This window comes from Hypanus sabinus, chromosome 4 (assembly GCF_030144855.1).
Source record: "Hypanus sabinus isolate sHypSab1 chromosome 4, sHypSab1.hap1, whole genome shotgun sequence".
Classification (NCBI taxonomy): domain Eukaryota; kingdom Metazoa; phylum Chordata; class Chondrichthyes; order Myliobatiformes; family Dasyatidae; genus Hypanus; species Hypanus sabinus.
Window position 1 is genome coordinate 159,395,575 of NC_082709.1, and position 17,706 is coordinate 159,413,280.

The 17,706-nt window shown below is 38.9% G+C and overlaps 1 protein-coding gene and 1 long non-coding RNA gene across 3 annotated transcripts in view; one reads left to right on the plus strand and one right to left on the minus strand.

Moving 5' to 3' along the window:
- The window catches only part of LOC132393407 (uncharacterized), a 53,068-nt gene that overhangs the window by 21,127 nt on the left and 14,235 nt on the right, over positions 1-17,706 (minus strand). The window lies entirely within an intron of this gene.
- Positions 1-17,706, plus strand: part of impg2a (interphotoreceptor matrix proteoglycan 2a) — an 83,687-nt gene that overhangs the window by 6,877 nt on the left and 59,104 nt on the right. Inside the window, exons 1-6 of one of the 2 annotated variants that reach the window (XM_059968566.1) lie at positions 4,730-4,881; positions 5,863-6,029; positions 14,871-14,902; positions 15,021-15,044; positions 15,424-15,470; positions 16,378-16,436. In XM_059968566.1, coding sequence (XP_059824549.1) covers positions 5,985-6,029; positions 14,871-14,902; positions 15,021-15,044; positions 15,424-15,470; positions 16,378-16,436 — 207 coding nt within the window. In that variant the 5' untranslated portion in view covers positions 4,730-4,881; positions 5,863-5,984. Of the gene's footprint in view, positions 1-4,729; positions 4,882-5,862; positions 6,030-14,870; positions 14,903-15,020; positions 15,045-15,423; positions 15,471-16,377; positions 16,437-17,706 lie in introns of those variants that run through there. The other variant, XM_059968565.1, reaches the window with a different exon arrangement.

A 17,706-nucleotide genomic window follows, 5' to 3' on the forward strand; every position in this document is an offset into this window, starting at 1 on the left:
GATACTTTGAAGTTCATGTGTTCACTTTTGTTTTTGCTTTAAACAGCAGTCAGCTTCATTGCAGATTAGGGAATGGAGTAAGCAGATTGGTAATCTTCATTCCCCTGGACAGCTGTGATTAGTGCCAATTCAATGCTGACAGATTGCTGCCAATACCTGTAAAGTAACAGTGGGATTTCACAACCTCTTCAGTCTTCCGTCCAGCTACTTGTAGAATATTCACTTGCTGTATTTGCCAAAGAACATAATGAAAGCTGATGTAACTGCCCGGGCTGCCTCACATGGGTTGCCTCAGAGTGAAAACCTTGAATCTTGCTGAGCTTAGCTAGAAGTTTAACCTGTTTATGACTATCGGAGCGCTTTGCTAATTAGTTATTTGCTAGGTAACCTTTTGAAAATAGTTAATGTTAACAATGATAATCCAAACAATAAAGGATTCATTTAACATCCCAATAATTTTTCATTGCTTTCTTCTTGCTTCACTTGTGAGTTTTACTGTGTCCAGCTGCAGCCAGTAGGATTCTTACCTTAATCATACTGAACATGTAATTTCTATGGTAGGGACTAGGCTTACCCATAGCCCTCTATTTTACTAAGTTCCAGGTACCTATCCAAAAGTCTCTTAAAAGACCATATTATATCCGCCTCCACCACCATTGCCGGCAGCCCATTCCACACACTCACCACTCTCTGAGTAAAAAACTTACCCCTGACATCTCCTCTGTACCTTCTCCCTAGCACCATAATCTTGTGTCCTCTTGTGGCAATCACTTCAGCCCTGGGAAAAAGCCTCTGACTATCCACACAATCAATGCCTCTCATCATCTTATATACCTCTCTCAGGTCACCTGTCATCCTTCGTATCTCCAAGGAGAAAAGGCCGAGTTCACTCAACCTATTCTCATAAGGCATGCTCCCCAATCCAGGCAACATCCTTGTAAATCTCCTCTGCACCCTTTCTATGGCATCCACATTCTTCCTGTAGTGACGCGGCCAGAACTGAGCACAGTACTCTAAGTGGGGTCTGACCAGGGTCCTATATAGCTGCCACATTACATCTCAGCTCCTAAACTCAGTCCCACAGTTGATGAAGGCCAATACATCGTACACTTTGTTATCCGCAGAGTCAACTTGCGAAGCTGCTTTGAGCGTCCTGTGGACTCAGCCCCCAAGATCCCTTTGATCCTCCACACTGCCAAGAGTCTTACCATTAATACTATATTCTGCCATTATATATGACCTACCAAAATGAACCACTTCACACTTATCTGGGTTGAACTCCATCTGCCACTTAGCCCAGTTTTGCATCCTATCTGTGTCCCGCTGTAACCTCTGACAGCCCTCCACACTATCCAAAATACCTCCAACCTTTGTGTCATCAGCAAACTTACTAACCCATCTGTCCACTTCCTTATCCAGGTCATTTATAAAAATTAGGAAGAGTAAGGGTCACAGAATAGATCCCTGAGACACACCACTGGTCACCGACCTCCATGCAGAATATGACCCATCTACATCCACTCTTTGCCTTCTGTGGGCAAGCCAGTTCTGGATCCACAAAGCAATGTCCCCTTGGATCCCATGCCTCCTTACTTTCTCAATAAGCCTTGCATGGGGTACCTTATCAGATGCCTTGCTGAAATCCATGTACACTACATCTATGGCTCTTCATTCATCAATGTACTTAGTCACATCCTCAAAATACTCAATCAGGCTCGTAAGGCACGGCCTGACTTTGACAAAGCCATGCTGACTATTCCTAATCGTATTATATCTCTCCAAATGTTCATAAATCCTGCCTCTCAGGATCTTCTCCATCATCTTACCAACCACTGAAGTAAGACTCACTGGTCTATAATTTTCTGGGCTGCCTTTACTCCCTTTCTTGAATGAAGGAACAACATCAGCAACCCTCCAATCCTCCAGAACCTCTCCCATCACCAATGATGATGTGAAGGAGATAGAATTATGATCACTATCTCCAAAGTGCTCTTCCACTGAGAGATCTGACAGCTGACCAGTTTTGTTTCCCAATACCAAATCAAGTACAGTCTCTCCTCTTGTAGGCTTATCTACATATTGTGTCAAGAAACCTTCCTGAACACACCTAACAAACCCTACCCCATTTAAACCCCTTGCTCTGGGAGAGACCAATTGATATTTGGGAAATTTAAAATCTCCCATCATGACAACTCTGTTATTATTACACCTTTCCAGAATCTATTTCCCTATCTGCTCCTTGATGTCCCTGTTACTATTGGGCGGCTTATCAAAAAACACCCAGTAGAGTCATTGACCCCTTCCTGTTGCTGACCTCCACCCACAGAGACTCCGTAGACAATCCCTCCATGACGTCCACCTTTTCTTCAGCCGTGGCACTATCTCTTATTCACAGTGCCACGCCCCCACTTCTTTTGCCTCACTCTCTGTCCTTTCTGAAACATCTAAGTCCCGGCACTTGAAGTAACCGTTCCTATCTCTGAGACATCCAAGTTTCTGTAATGGCTGCCACATCATAGCTCCAAGTACTGATCCACACTCTAAGTTCATCCACTTTGTTCACAATACTCCTTGCGTTAAAATAGACGCATCTCAAACTATCAGTCTGAGCGTGTCCCTTCTCTATCACCTGCCTATCCTCCCTCAAACACTGTCTCCAAGCTTTCTCGATTTGTGAACCACCCGCCTCTTCCCCAGTCTCTTCAGTTCGGTTCCCACCCCCCAACAATTCTAGTTTAAACTCTCCCCAGTCGCCTTAGCAAACCTCCTTGCCAGGATATTGGTCCCCCTGGGATTCCAGTACAACCTGTCCTTTTTGTACAGGTCACACCTGCCCCAAAAGAGGTCCCAGTGATCTAGAAATCTGAATCCCTGCCCACTGCTCCAATTGCTCAGCCACACATTTGTTATTTATTGCTAGATATTTATATCTACATTTGCACAATTTATTCTCCATTGATCCTGTTTACAGTTACTGTTTTATCGATTTGCTAAGTATGCCCACAGAAAAAGAATCTCAGGATTGTATGTGGTGACATGTATGTACTCTGATAATAAATTTTACTTTGAATTTTGTTTGCATAACTAGTAGGATATAGTTGTGAGCTACAAAGATCCAAGATCATTTTTTTTTATTTCCAAAGTACATTTAAGATTTAAATAAAAAGAGAAGTTCTAGCAATACTCTGCAGGACAGGCAGCATCTGCGGAGGCAGAAAGAGTTAACTTTTCCAGCTGGTAACCATTTCACTAAACCGTTAATATTCAATGTAACCAGTTTGTAAGTTGCAAATGAAGTAAGCAAGGGAGGAAATCCTGAAAGGGAAAATATGTGATTCTCTGTCGAACTCAAAGTTGAGTTCATTGTCATCTACACATCCATGAATGCTATAAAAAACTTACTTACAGCATTGTCACAGGCAGATAAGCAAAGTTCACAAAAATACATAAACTTGAAGTAGACACAATTTTTACAAGAGAGTGCACAAATCGGACGCAAGAAAAGAAAGTCTATTTTAGTGCAGAGAGATCAAAAATGGTCATGGTATTTCAAAACTGTAAATGTAAGGTTGGTTCAAGAACCCAAATGCTTGAACCTGTGAGTGATGATGACATCACAGATTCAACGACAAAAAAAATGAGAAGGTAAGTTAAAAGAAACAGAAGATTGATCTAGAAGAGTAATTGATATGAGAAGCTAATCAATTTTACCATAGGAAAGTAACATGAGTGGTGGAAAACTGAAATAAAAACACTGTTGTACTGAATAAGCAGTGCGATGGCAAATGGACCTCAGTCAAGGCAAGTACAAAGCGGTGCATTGTGGGAGAGCTGTTAAGGCTATGAGGAATAATGAGGAACAGAAGGATCTCGTTGTATAATTCCAAATATCCCTAAAGGTGACAGCACAGGCAGGTAAATTGCTTAAAGAGTACAAGAATATTGTCTTCATTAACTAGGGCATAAAATGTAAGAGCAAGGAGTTCATGATACAACTTTATAAAACATTGGTTAGGCCACATTTGAAGTACAATGTGCAGTTCTAGTCAACACACATTGTGAAAGGATGTGATTGCAGTAGAAAGTATGCAGGAGAGGTTCACCAGAATGTAGCCTCAAGCTTGGATAGTCTGTGCCTGTTTTTCTTGAAGTGGAGGCGACTAAGGTGGGATATGTTTTGGGCAGAGAATATTCAACCCACCATATCCATGCTTATAACTGAGTACCTGTCTATAATCTTGTTACAGGAATTGGTCCATAGTCTTACAAACCTTTGCATGGTGATGCTTCTTATATATTGTGACAGTACGTGTGTTTCAGATTCCACCTACCGTACTCTCATTGTGAAAAAATTATACCTTTTTAAGTCCATTGCCATTTATTTAAATCTATGTTGTCTACTCTTAAAGCTCTCAGCCATGGTAAAAGTTTCCTAATGTCTATCCTATCTCTGCCCCAAACATATCCCACCCTAGTTGCCTCCACTTCAAGAAAAACAGGCACAGACTATCCAAGCTTGAGGCTACATTCTGGTGAACCTCTTCTGCAAATTCTCTAGTGCAATCGCATTCAACACCAGAGCTGACTACTCTTCACTTGTCATCCCTAAGTTCAAAGTACGTTTATTATCGAAGTGTGTATACATTATACAACCTTGGGGCTTGTCTCCTTACAGGCAGCCACTAAACAGAGAAACCCAAAGGAGCCCATAAAAAAGTGACCATCAGAACCCAAGGTGCAGAGAGGGGTAAACTCAGATCATGCAAGCAATAAGAGTCAGCAAATTGCATTCAGAACGTTAAGTCCAGAGCAACCAGAACAGGCCACAGCCTCGGTTCAACAGAGACTGAGTAAATGTCACAGAAGAAGAAATAGCTTCTGGTAAGATGGTGATTCACTTGGACGTAGCAGCTTATACAGGGTCAACCAAAGGGTCTCGGCCAGAAATGTCGACTGTTAGAGATTGTTAGCTATAAAGTGCATCCATCCATTTGCTAAAGACCATGAGATGAAGATTAATCAGTGACACGAAAAGAAATGGCTCAGCAGTTTACTACATCAGATTGATTGGCATCCTCAAATTGTCCTGTACAGTGCTGACATTCTGATCATGTCGATTGGGAAGTAGAGGCCTGGCTATGGAGGGTGTTGTATGATGGCAAGTTCAAGACTTATTTAGCACAGTGCCAACATGTGAATTTCCAGAAGCCAAACACCTTCTCTTAAAACTCTACACCATTCCTGAATTAAACATGCATGTCCAACCTATGGCCAGGAGGGTGGTGGTAGCACATTGGTTTTTGTAGCTTATCACATGTAAAGTAGACCTATCTACTCATGATTCAGACTTCCATTTGAGAGTCAACCACTGGTCATTTTTGAAGGCTGGCAGAATTTCTTTCGATCATGCTGACCTCATGGTCACACAGGTGTAAATGGATGATTTTGAAAGAAGTAATCATTATGGCAGAAGTTACAATTATAAAGAGTTGTTTATGGGGTGATGTGAGCTCTGGGGTATGGATATGTTGGTTGTCTATGCAGAGTTAGTTGGTGCACACTACAGGTTTTGATGTTGCCTGACTATTTTGTATTCTGTGTTAATATAACATTGTAATGAGTAAATATAAAGTAGCTGGTTTTGCCGTTATTTAATTTTCAAATTCCTTAGCATAATAAGAGCATTTTGCATATGTCCGCCTAGCTAGTTGTTAAAGATAACTATTGCAATCACAGAGATGCTTTACTCTTGAAAATGAACTTATTCTTCAGATGGTTACCTGAGATACACAGATGAGTTAAGGCAGTTTTATGGAAGAGTTGGTGTAAGTCAGAAAATCTCTCAATGTGACTTTTTTTTAGTGTGTCAAGAAGCAATATGGGAAGCATTCAAAACCTTCTGGGACAGGTTACCTGAGCGACATGAACATCAGTCTTGGATAGACGCTTGCAATCAAGGAATCATCAATATTCTTGACATCGGCATGAACTTCAGCCAATCAGAAGAACACCAAAACTTGATTAAGGAGGTAAATCATGCATTGTTGTTGAAATGTAGTCTTATATTTGCCTTTTTAAAATCATATTCAAGTGGGGTACTTATCTGTAATCAAACTTTGTAGCTCTCCTTTATAATTCCTCCTTCAATTTTCTCTTTATCTTTTCAACATGTGATGACCTATTCCTTTCTGTTGGTAAAGGTCAACTGTTTATGCTAAACTGTTGTACCACTGGCAGCAGTCAACAACTCTTCTAATCCTTCATGTATGAGCAAGGCCAGGGTCATATTAGTTGACTCTACTCTTACTTGACATTCACATTTGTATCCTTCCAGCAGGGGACACTGGAAGACAATCAGCATTAAACAGCTTGGTTCGCTTTTTGTTTCCCTTGCTGACACAAGATGTAAAATTTAAAATGCCCTTGGCCAGTGCCCCATCCAGTATTGAAGAACTCAAAGCAGACAAGAATTCAGTTATGTACTTGCCTGATCTCTAATCTCTGTGCTGTGATTATCTGACAAACAATTTAAATTATACAGTATAACTTAAATGTAAAATATGTTGGAGACAGTAAACTGTTCTATTTATACAAGGATGTTACTTAAACTTCTCAAAGTCTGAAATTCAAATTGAACAGTTGTCTCATCTGTTGATAGGGTCTAGATGGCAAAATGGCTGCTTTTGGTCTTTGGTTTAGAATGTTTGAATGTCTTCTGCTTTGAGTTATATAATCTACATGTAAAAATGATGAAGAAAATGGAAGAGTAGTCTGATGTGACTGATTTAAAGAGAACTATTATTGATTCCATCATGCCTGAAAAGGACTTGATATAACTTGAGTTTGTTTTTGTTCCTTTCTTTCTCTGCACCTGCTTGGAATTGAGATTGAAAACCAGAGCTTTCCTGGAATATATTTAGAGCGTTTACTAGTTTTATTCCTCTAGATTTACAGAGCAAAGCAAATGAAGGTGATGAAGAAGCTTCTTGCGCACTGCATTTAATCTCTCATTAAACATTAACAAAAGAAGCTATTTCACTGCTTAAGTAGGTTTTGTATGACAGATGTTTTTATAATACTTCTGAAAAGTTGTTACACCATCATTGTGGTATGCTTTATGGACTTTGGATGTAAAGCGCATTCTATTTCTAAAGGGGCATGCAGTAAATTTGGCAACATAGTGAAGCACTTGCCTTGTATGGAGTCATTGGGCTGCTCATTCATAGGAACCTTGTGACTCATAAAAGTAACATTTTTTGGCCCTAACTAACCCCGTGAATTCAATGCTCTTCCACAGCAATCTTCCTTTAAAACAAGGACGACAGTTCAGAGAGAAGAATTCAGTTTCACACATGCTAATGGACCATTTACAATGTTTTCTGACCTTATTCAATTCAAAGGCTGTTCTGCTTCCATTTCAACACTAATCAGCTGCCATCTTCAAAAGGCAATGTTCAAAGTAAATTTATTATCAAAGTGCATATGCCACCATATACTAACCCGAGATTCATTTTCTTGCGGGAATTCACAGTGAATACAAATAAACAGGATAGAATAGATGAAAAACTGCACACAACAAAGATGAACAACCAGTGAGCATATTTTAAAAAAAGGAAAAAAGTTAAGAATAAATTAGTGAGTGATAGATATTGAGAACTTGAGTTGTAAAATCCTTGAGAGTAAGTCCATATGTGTGGATAAATTCATTGTTGGGATGAGTGAAGTTACCCCTCTGGTTCAAGAGCCTGATGGTTGAGGGGTAATAACTGCACCTGAACCTGGTGGTGTGGGACTTGAGGCTCCTGTACTTCCTTCCTTATGGCAACAGCAAAAAGAGGACATGGCCTGGATGGTGGGGATCCTTGATGATGGATTCTGACTTTCTGCAACAGTGCTCCTTGTAGACGTGGTGGGGAAGACTTTACCTGTGATGGACTGGGCCGTATCCACCACATTTTGTAGGCTATACCACTTAAGGGCATTGGTGTTTCCATACTAGGCTGTGATGCAACCAGTCAGTATAATCTCAAACAATAGATGACGTGCCGAATCTTTGCAAACTTCTAAGAAAGTAGAGCATTGCTGTGCCTTCTTTGTAGTGGCAGTTTCATGCTGATACAGGACATGCCTTCTGAAATGATAATGCTGAGGAAATCAAAGTTGCAAACCATCTCACCTTTGATCTCCTGATGAGGACTGGCTCAAGGACCTCCAGCTTCCTCCTCCTGTAGTCAATAATCAGCTCTTTGGTTTTGCTGACATTGAGTGAGATGTAAGAGCTATGGCACCATTCAGCTGACTTTTCAATTGCCCCCTTATGTGTCAACTCATCACCTCAGTCCCTCAGGATCAGGGATAGCTTATTCCTGCTCTGGTTCTAAGTTGACTAATGAGGCCAGTGTGGGAACAATAGACTCTTGCACAGGTTTGAGGGAGGGATAGGTTGGGTGTGTAGCTTGATGATAGCAGGTCCTTCTAGCATTGATGCTGGCTTTCTGTGTGCTCCCGATTCATGGCCACCTTGAGTCCTCCTTCTCTACTTTGAGCTGTCATGGTCCAATAATTCCCAGGAGTTAGTGGAATGTTGTAATTTTTTGAGGGAGATTTTGAGAATATAATTGAATTGTTTTCTTTTTGCTCTCAATAACCTCTCTCTGTCATGGAGCTTAGAACAGTGCACATGACTTGGTCCGAATCAACAGAGCAAATCTGAATTTTGACTAATGCCAAGGAAGGATTGTAATTGCCTGGGCTCTGTCAGCTGTAGACAGCTACAATAACTGAATATAATCTTCCATGTCAAAGACAAGTGAAAAATAGCTTTTTCTTCAGTGAATATCCTGAGAGCTCAGAGAGATACTTCAATGGCCCCTTGACTCCTAGAAAGAGCTTAAGCAATATAATTTTGTAACACGTCCACTTTCCTTTGGTTGTTCTGATACCTGCATGCAATGTCAACATCTCCATCCTTATTTGAAGACTATTTTCTTCAAGCTTCAACAGAAATAATTCTGCTGATTTAGTCTTTTACATTAATCTCACCCTCATGAGCTTCACCTTACCATATGTCCTTTTACATAAATTTGCAGGTATAATTCCCTTTACAATAGGGTAGAATTAGAGGAATTCTGTTTCCAAACATTTTTGGTAAATTTTGTATTTATTAACACTCCATGAACTTGGGTTCAGCTGTTCTAACATGGTTATTTCCCTCTCTTGAAACATGGAGGTGTATGACATCATCAGCAAAACTTGAAATATCCATTATAGTACTGTAATCATTTTTGCTTAAGTATTCCCCTAATGAATCTCTGAAACTGCTTTAGGATTATTTACAAAAATTATTTCAAGTCCATGATTACTGTTAGTTTTCTCATTAAAAGTGTATTTGTAGTAAAAGTTAGCAGCCAGCACAGTGAATATCAAATGAGAATGATTAAGCTAAAATTTGTTCACTATTTGAATATTTAACACATATCCTTAGGTATGATTTTACGAGCAACATGTATAAAATGCTGGAAGAGCTTAGCAGGACAGGCAGCATCTACGGAAATAAATAAAAGGTTAATGTTTCAGTTTGAGACCCTTCACCATGACTCAAAGGTCTCATTCCAAAATATCCATTGTTTATTCATTTCCATAGATGCTGCCTGACCTGTTGAATTCCTCCAGCATTTTGTGTGTGTTACTCTAGATTTCCTGTTTATGATAATACAGGTTAATATCAACTTGGGTTATCTTAATCAGAACGTTCAAGAAATTTACAAAGTTTTGTTATGTTCTGTAACTCCAAAACATAAAACTAAATGAAAGAAATACACAAAGCCGGGAATAACATGCCTATTTTAAGCGACATGGTGTCATGATATTTGAAAACTTGACTTTTTGAAGCGTCATTTGGCAAGTAAATCGCATTTGGATGGTGTACAAAAGCTCAGGCAACAGAACCTGTCATTACCCGTTACAGGATTGCTAAGCATGTTGTGGTTGAGTGCAGAGTTTTATAAATAGTCTTTGTGTTCATTTAGAAGAAAGGTTTCCTGAAGATGAGGTGCAAGAATTGTCAGCTTATGATTTCTCCGCAATTGCAGATTGTGACTTCACATTTGGCGATGAACAAGTTAATGCCTTATGTCTAAAATATCATGATTTTCTAGCTGAAAATACAGTAATAGTTAAATGATTTCAAAATTTCCGAGCAGAAAAAAATTAAATCCAAACTGATTTCAAACTTTGCTCAAATGGCAACATTTGTACGTCAAAATGAACAGTGTTGTGACCTTGCAAAGTTGATGGACTTTGGGGGAACCTTTCTTGGGTCTAGTGCAGACTGTGAGCGAGGTTTTAGCCTAATGAATCAACTCAAAAACAAGCTGAGAAACCGTTTAGGTGAATGTCATTTGGATCTGTTAATGAGAATCAACAGCTATCAATTGGATGGAAGTTCTATTAGTCTAGATAGAGTTTACAAAGCATGGGTAAAAGCCAAAGACAGGAGAGAGAAAAAATAACTGGGTGACTTAAATATGTATGTTATTTTGTTGTTATTCTGTGCAGTTTTACGTCAAATATTTTGTAAACCTATATAAGCTGTGCCTTGTGTGCATTCAGTATGGACATACTTTTGTCACAGGAAAAAATATGCACAACATAAGATTTTTGCACACACTGACTAGTAAAAATTAGAGGGAACATTGGTTATGATGACTTATGCCATACACGTTCTTATATATATATATAAAAGCCATAATGAATTATTTAAGCAAAAATGCTTAATCAAATAATATATTTACAATATTATTCAAATATTACTGAAATATTAAAAACACAACATTTCTCCCTGCTTGTCGCTAACTCAGTTTAAATATGTAACAGATTGCTCTCTAGTTATTTATATACATATAATATCATACAATATCCATCAAGAGCGAGTTCATCTGGCACTGGCAAAATCAGGGAACTGGAATTTCTGCTGCACGTTCCAGCCATTTTGGGTTGCCATGTAGACCTGAGACTGTGTGGGGTCTTTTCTGGCTTCCCTTTGGATCATCTGTATTAAGGAGATTGCATCAAGAGGAGTGTCCACTTTTGTAAATTTTTCAGGTATTTCCTTTGCCAAAGGTTAATGGGACAACCCATTAGCATTTCCATGATTAGCTGTCCTCTTGATTTTGAACTCATAATTATGTCCAACGAGAAACAAAGCCTATCTCGACATTCACACTGCATCTGTTAGTGGAGCAACGTTCTGTGGATTGAAAATGGACGCTAGTGGTTGATGATCAGTAATGAGGATAAACGCTCTCTCGTACAAGTACTGGTTAAAATGTTTTACACCCCAAATTAGACTTAAGTTCTCTCTGTCAATCTGTGCTTATTTTATCCCTGCAGCAGTAAGGGAACTTGACGTAAAGGCCTTGAGCCGTTCATGTCCATCACTCACGTGACATGACAGCACCTATATTATAAAGTGAGGCATCTCAGGCAAGCTTCACTGGGTGATATAGATCATAATGTGTGATTACAGTGTCTGATGTCACCATTTCCTTTGTTTTTTGGAAAGCCACCTCACACTGCTTTGTCCATTGCCATTTCTTCCCAATCTGTAATAATGAGTTCAAGGGGTGGAGAACACTAGGCAGGTTTGACAGGGACCTGTTATAGTTATTAACAACTCCTAAAAAGGACTGCAACTGTGACGCATTCTTTGGCCTTGGGACATCCAACACTGCTTGACTTTTCTCAGCACACTTGTATTAATCTTCTGTGTCAATGGTGTGACCACAGTAAGTGATGCTTAGTTTAAAGAACTCACACTTGTGTTGTGCTCTGGGCCTGTAATCTTCTAATCTTTTTACCACTGTCTTGAGATCTTGGAGATGTTCCTTGTCATCCTCACTGATAACAATGATGTCATCCAGGTGAGACTGAGTGCCTGGGCAGCCGTGCAGCACCTGGTCTAAAGCTTTCTGCCAGAGTGCAGGTGCAGATGCTACCTCAAAAATAAACCTATTATTTAATAGTGTCCTTTGTGAGTGTTTGTGATTGATACACATTGGACCCTTTTTCCACCTCCTCAGATGTCTACTTTACTGAAGTGTTTCCCTCTAGAAGGTTTGCAAAGAGATCCTCTATCCTGGGCAGAAGGTATTGATCTCCCTTCAGTAATGGGTTGAAGGTGACCTTAAACTCACCGCAGATCCTGACATTCTTATTTGCTACTGTGACCACTGGCATTGTCCTTGGGCTCCACTTAACTTTGGAAAGAATTCCTTCAGCCTTCATGTGATCTAGCTCACTGGCTCATTTGTCAAGGGTGGTATAGGGAACCAGATGGGCTTTGTAAAACTTGGGTGTTTTTATTTTACCCTTGATATGTCTGAGTGTTCAGCTGTCATCCTCAAACACTGCTGTGGCACCATCCAGTATCTTTCTTAATTTGCTTTCAATTGACTCAATCACGGGATGTGGCGTGCAAATGGGGGATGGATCTTCAATCAAGATGACTCAGCCAATCATGCCCCCACAATGCTGGCCCTCCTGTTTTTACCACCTACAAGCCCAAAGTGGTTGTACTTCACTGTTATGAATGTCATTCTCACAGGAATGATCTTTTCTCTGGTATAGGTTCTTAGTTGGATATTTACAGGCTTCAGTTCAGTATCTTTGAAATGCTGTTTGAGCTCATTTTGTGGAATGACTGAATCAGCTGAGTGTACAATTTCATTTTAATTAATTTGCTGCTCACTTCTGGTGTAAGCGTTATTGCTAGTTTATTGTTAGTTTTCATATCCTAAATCTCAAGGTTACTCAGTCCTGCGTTACTCTCATCAGTTTTCATCAGCAGCATGCAGATTAGTGCTCCTTTTGAAACTACAACTTGACTATTTATTTTTGTCTGCCAGACATGCTCTTTGCATGTATCCTACATGGTTGCATTTTCTGCAAGTTTCATCTTTAAACCTGCACTGGCCTGATGTGTATGAGCCCCTGCCACAACAGTATCACAAACATTGATACTAGCCAGGCTAGTTTCTGTTGAAATATTACTATTTTGGCCATGCTCACTTTTATTCCTGACTACAACTCAATCGCTTCTCAGTCTGCTGTTTCTATTGATGCAGCGATTTCTATTGCTTTTCCAAATGTGAGTGAGTTGTGCTTCAGTTAGGAGCCATTTTCGAATGCTTTCTTGTAAGATTCCACACACTTGATGATCTCCCAATACATCACTAAGCCCATCTAAAGAACTGACCATGTGCAGACAATCTCTTCAATTCCACCACGTAAGCTGAAATGGACTTACCTTCCTTTTGATTCTGCTTATGAAGCCTAAAGCATTGTGCAATCAACAATTTCAATTCTAAATGTTACCACGTTACTTACACAATAAGCTCTGAAACCCATTACACTCCTCAAAACTGGCACTCGTTTCTCATCAGCTATTCCCTTCACTTGAAAATACTGCTCAATGTGCTCACATCAGCCATTTATCTTTTTTTTTTGCATTGAAGCACATGTATATTTCTGATTTTGCCAGCCATTTCTGCTTCTTGAAAAATTCATGGTACTCACTGTTTCTGAACCATGAATTTGTCAATTTTCTGCCTTTTAAAAAAAGCTCACTGTCTCTGTCCCTTCCTGCTTTGCTCCTTTTTTTAACTTGACTGTTTTGCTGCACTTTCTTTTAAACTCAAACTTCCCACTGCACTTCAACAGGTTAGTTAGGAGTCTCATCTTCCTCCTCTCCACTGTTATGTTTTGTAACTCCAAAACATAAACCTAATCAAAAGAAATACGTGGAGCCGGGAATAACATGTCTTAGTTTTGTTTTACTTTTAGCGAGGAGCGCACTTATAACGTGTGGCGGCATGATGTTGTTTACCATTCACGTACTTTTACATATAACCCGTAATAAGTTATTTAAGTAAACAATATATTTACGATATTGCTCAAATATTGCTGAGAAATCAAATATACAACAGATTTCACCACTGCTAATCACTGTTAAGTAACTTCCATTAGGAAGTGTGCATGGGTGAGTCGACATGGTGATGTATCCCACGGTGCCAACCTTTAACTAAACTTGTGTGTAGAATGACTACCTTAGTGAGAGAAAGGAACAATATCACAGCACTTATAAAGTTCAGTGAATTACTTTAAGTAATGTTATATTAATGGAATTGTATAATGTCAAGCTAACAGCTTAAAGCTGATCTTCAAACCCTGTATGTACCAAGTCTATCTCTGCAACCACTTCACTATTATTTTCTGTTTAATTACTGTACATTTCTGAGGAACATAAAATAAAGCTTGTGCATTGTGCCCATGTGCTGCAGGCTACAATTTAATTTGAATCATAGAGTTATGCAGGATGGAAACAGAGTCCTTTGACCCAACGCATTGATGCTGACCAAAACACATTACTAAGCTAGTCCCATTTGCCTGTGTTTGGTTTATATCCAAAATAGACTTATACCCATTTTGTTCTCCCCGTATTCTCATTAACTTTGTCCAGACTTTACCAGTACACTAAGGGTAATTTACAGTGCTCACTGAACCCACAACCTGCATGTCTTTAGGGATGTGGAGCACCCAGAGGAAATCCATGTGGTCAGTAGGGGAGCATGCAGTCTACTCCCTCGCTCTCACACTCCAAGGTCGGGATCGAACCCAAGTCACTGGAGCTGTGAGACAGCCCTGTGCCCTGTGTCACTGGTTTGATTTGAATTTTCCATTTGCAAAATTAGCCTTAAATTTAAATTCTTTTTCATTTGTTGAAACACAATACCATTTATTGAATGGTTCAGTGATTTATGATTTGTATTGTTTTTCCTCTCATTCCACTGAGAATCTTATTTCCTCCCTAGAAAGTATCTCTACAGATGGAAAATGTGAGTAGGTAAGTAGATTTCTATAAAATACATTTTCCATTGTTGGCAGTATACTAAATTCTATCATTCAAGTTATGGATCAGTCTTCATGGAAAAATTAACCACATCTTCTCTTCTTTTTGTAAGTTCTGTCCATGAAGACGTTTGCCTGTAAGTCCACATTTCATTCTGTGATTTCGAAATGTGCTTTGGAGAAATAGTGTGTTTTTCTTTCTAAAAGATATGCAGTAGAAAAATTGTTTTTCGCTATTTCTAACATTAGCCACTTATGTTACTACTGGCCCCAATTACAGCAATGAATCAACTTTCAAGAAAGGAACTCAGTGGGTCCCTAGAAATCAAAGACAACTATTTGCTCGTAATTTAGAGTACATGCTCCACTACAGATTTGTAATTGTACTTGGTGACATCAGGCAAAGGGACCAGCTCATAAATGATGAAATGGATATTGTCTTATCGAAATACATTGCACACTTGATTGCCCCTGTACATATGTGCAAATTGTTAAAATAGTTATTTTCTTTTCCAGTCTAACCACAAATGCAATACCAACAGAAGTAAACCCCACTCTAGATGGTATGTACATTCTTTAGTCATCTTTTTGTTTTAAATTGCTTTAACAGTGAGACCTATAACAGTTAAAATTATTTTCACCGAAGTGATGATAGCTGGGCCATCTCTCTTGAGGAAGAGTTGCTCTTTGGATATAGTTCTTTTTCTCTAGTATGATGCATTTCTTCTGGACCTCTGGCTTCTGTAAATTCCATTATGGTTCCTTCGTCCCTCTAGATTTCTCTAAAGGGATGAAGATGCAGCAACAACCATATTGATAAATCCTGTCCCTGACTTTTGGAGATATAGCTGGTGCAATAGCAAGGGTAAAGAAAATATTTACCAAACTGCTATCGGGGAAAAGGAACAGAGGGGCTGGGATTATTCTCCAAATGGAGAAGGTTAATTAGCGATCTGACAGAGTTGTACAAAATCATAATGAGTTTTGATTAAATAAATGAAAACCTGATGAAAGTGGATAGACTAAAAATGATTGGCAAAGGAACCAAAGCAAGCACAAGGATTTTTGTTTTCAAGTAGCAAATATTTGTATTCTGCAATGTGCTGTCTGAAAAGCTGGTGGAAGCACATTTAGTGCTGATTTTCAGCAAAGAACTGGCTAAGCTTTTGAGGGGAAACAGGGATGTTGAATAAATACTGTATATGAATACGTGGAAGGAGCAGAAGACTGGGTATTATAAGATAGTGCCAACACAATAGACCAAATGGCCTCCCATGGTGGTATTCCATTCTATGAATCTACTATCAATTGATGTATAAAAGGCCTCTATAGCATTACATCTCAGAGAAAAATGTTCATCATTTGCTTTTGATATGCATTTCTTTTCTGAACTAACTGATATTATGCAGTTGTACTCATGTGAACTAATGACTTTAAAGGGGCCAAAAATTTAAAGCTGTTTCTTTCCAGGTGCTGATAGAATTTCCGTCGATGGTATTAATGTCTCAGCAGAAGAAAATGAGAACACTGTAAGTCTTGTTTTGGCAGGTTTGGTATGTAGCTTTGGATTAGTATCAGAATTTGTGTCATGTCAACATGATCAAAGCTCTTGATGGAAGAGAGTAATCGACCCATGTTGGAAACATATTGTTTTCTGTTTATCCTTAAAATAGAACTTCTTGGAGCACAACATGGTCTTAAAAGACTGGCAAATTTTAAAAGCTACATCAAAGTTAGTGTCACACAATTCTTCAAATTGCTTTATGACATTACTCTTTATGATGGATTCTACAAAGAATGATACAGTTCTGCTCAATAACTAACCTATAATAAGAGCGAATTTTGTGTTTTCTCAAAACGATGTCTTCAGCCAATGCTTGGTAAGGAGCCTTGGCTGGACATTGACTAGACTCCACCATGCAGCACAGAAAAGCTGGGCTGAATAGCCCATTTGTCTGACGTGTATTCTGTGTTCTGAGGCTTTCAATAGCACAAAGCCAGTGATCTCTTGTTTAGCTCAGAGTTAAATGCTAAAATAACCAATCTTTCAGAACATTTACTACAGACAAATTCTTGTGCTGTTATGTTAAGCATTACAGTAAAACAGAATGAAAGCTATACGGATAGTTATTTCCTGATTCTGAAAGGTTTTTTTATTAACTCACTGCTTTAAATAGGCAATGAAGAAATCACAGACTTTCCTGTTATCAGTATGAATGAGGGGAAATGTAATTAGGGTCTTCTGAGCTACAACTGTGCAGTTTATCCCTTTTGTTTTTAGATGAACAATTTACATCATGGTAGTTCTTTTAAAAAGAAAAATAGGCAAAATGCCAATTGCCAGAATGCCATATATGTTGTCTTTGTTTTTATTTTACATTCCTTCATGTTAGCAACACCATGAAGCCTACAATCCCACATCCACTCCTTGCTTTCTCTATTACCTGTAACGAGTCCTGGGTTGCACAGGGAACCTTGAATAGTGTATTTCATCAGGATATGGCAAGTACTCTTTTATCATCCAAAGCCTTAGAATAAACATTGCCTCACACCATGGTTTAGGATATCAAGTGGTTTTATTATTAAGTAAATGCCCACTGCAGAATTATAAAAGACACTCTCTGATACATGGGACAGGACTACAAAAGCCCGATTGTATTTTATTTGGCTACTACAGTGCCTTTAAATGTATTCAACACTGCCCTCCACACTAGGAATTTTTCATGTTTTATTGTTTTACAACATTGAATCACAGTGGATTTAATTTGGCTTTTTTTTTGGCACTTACCAACAGAAAAA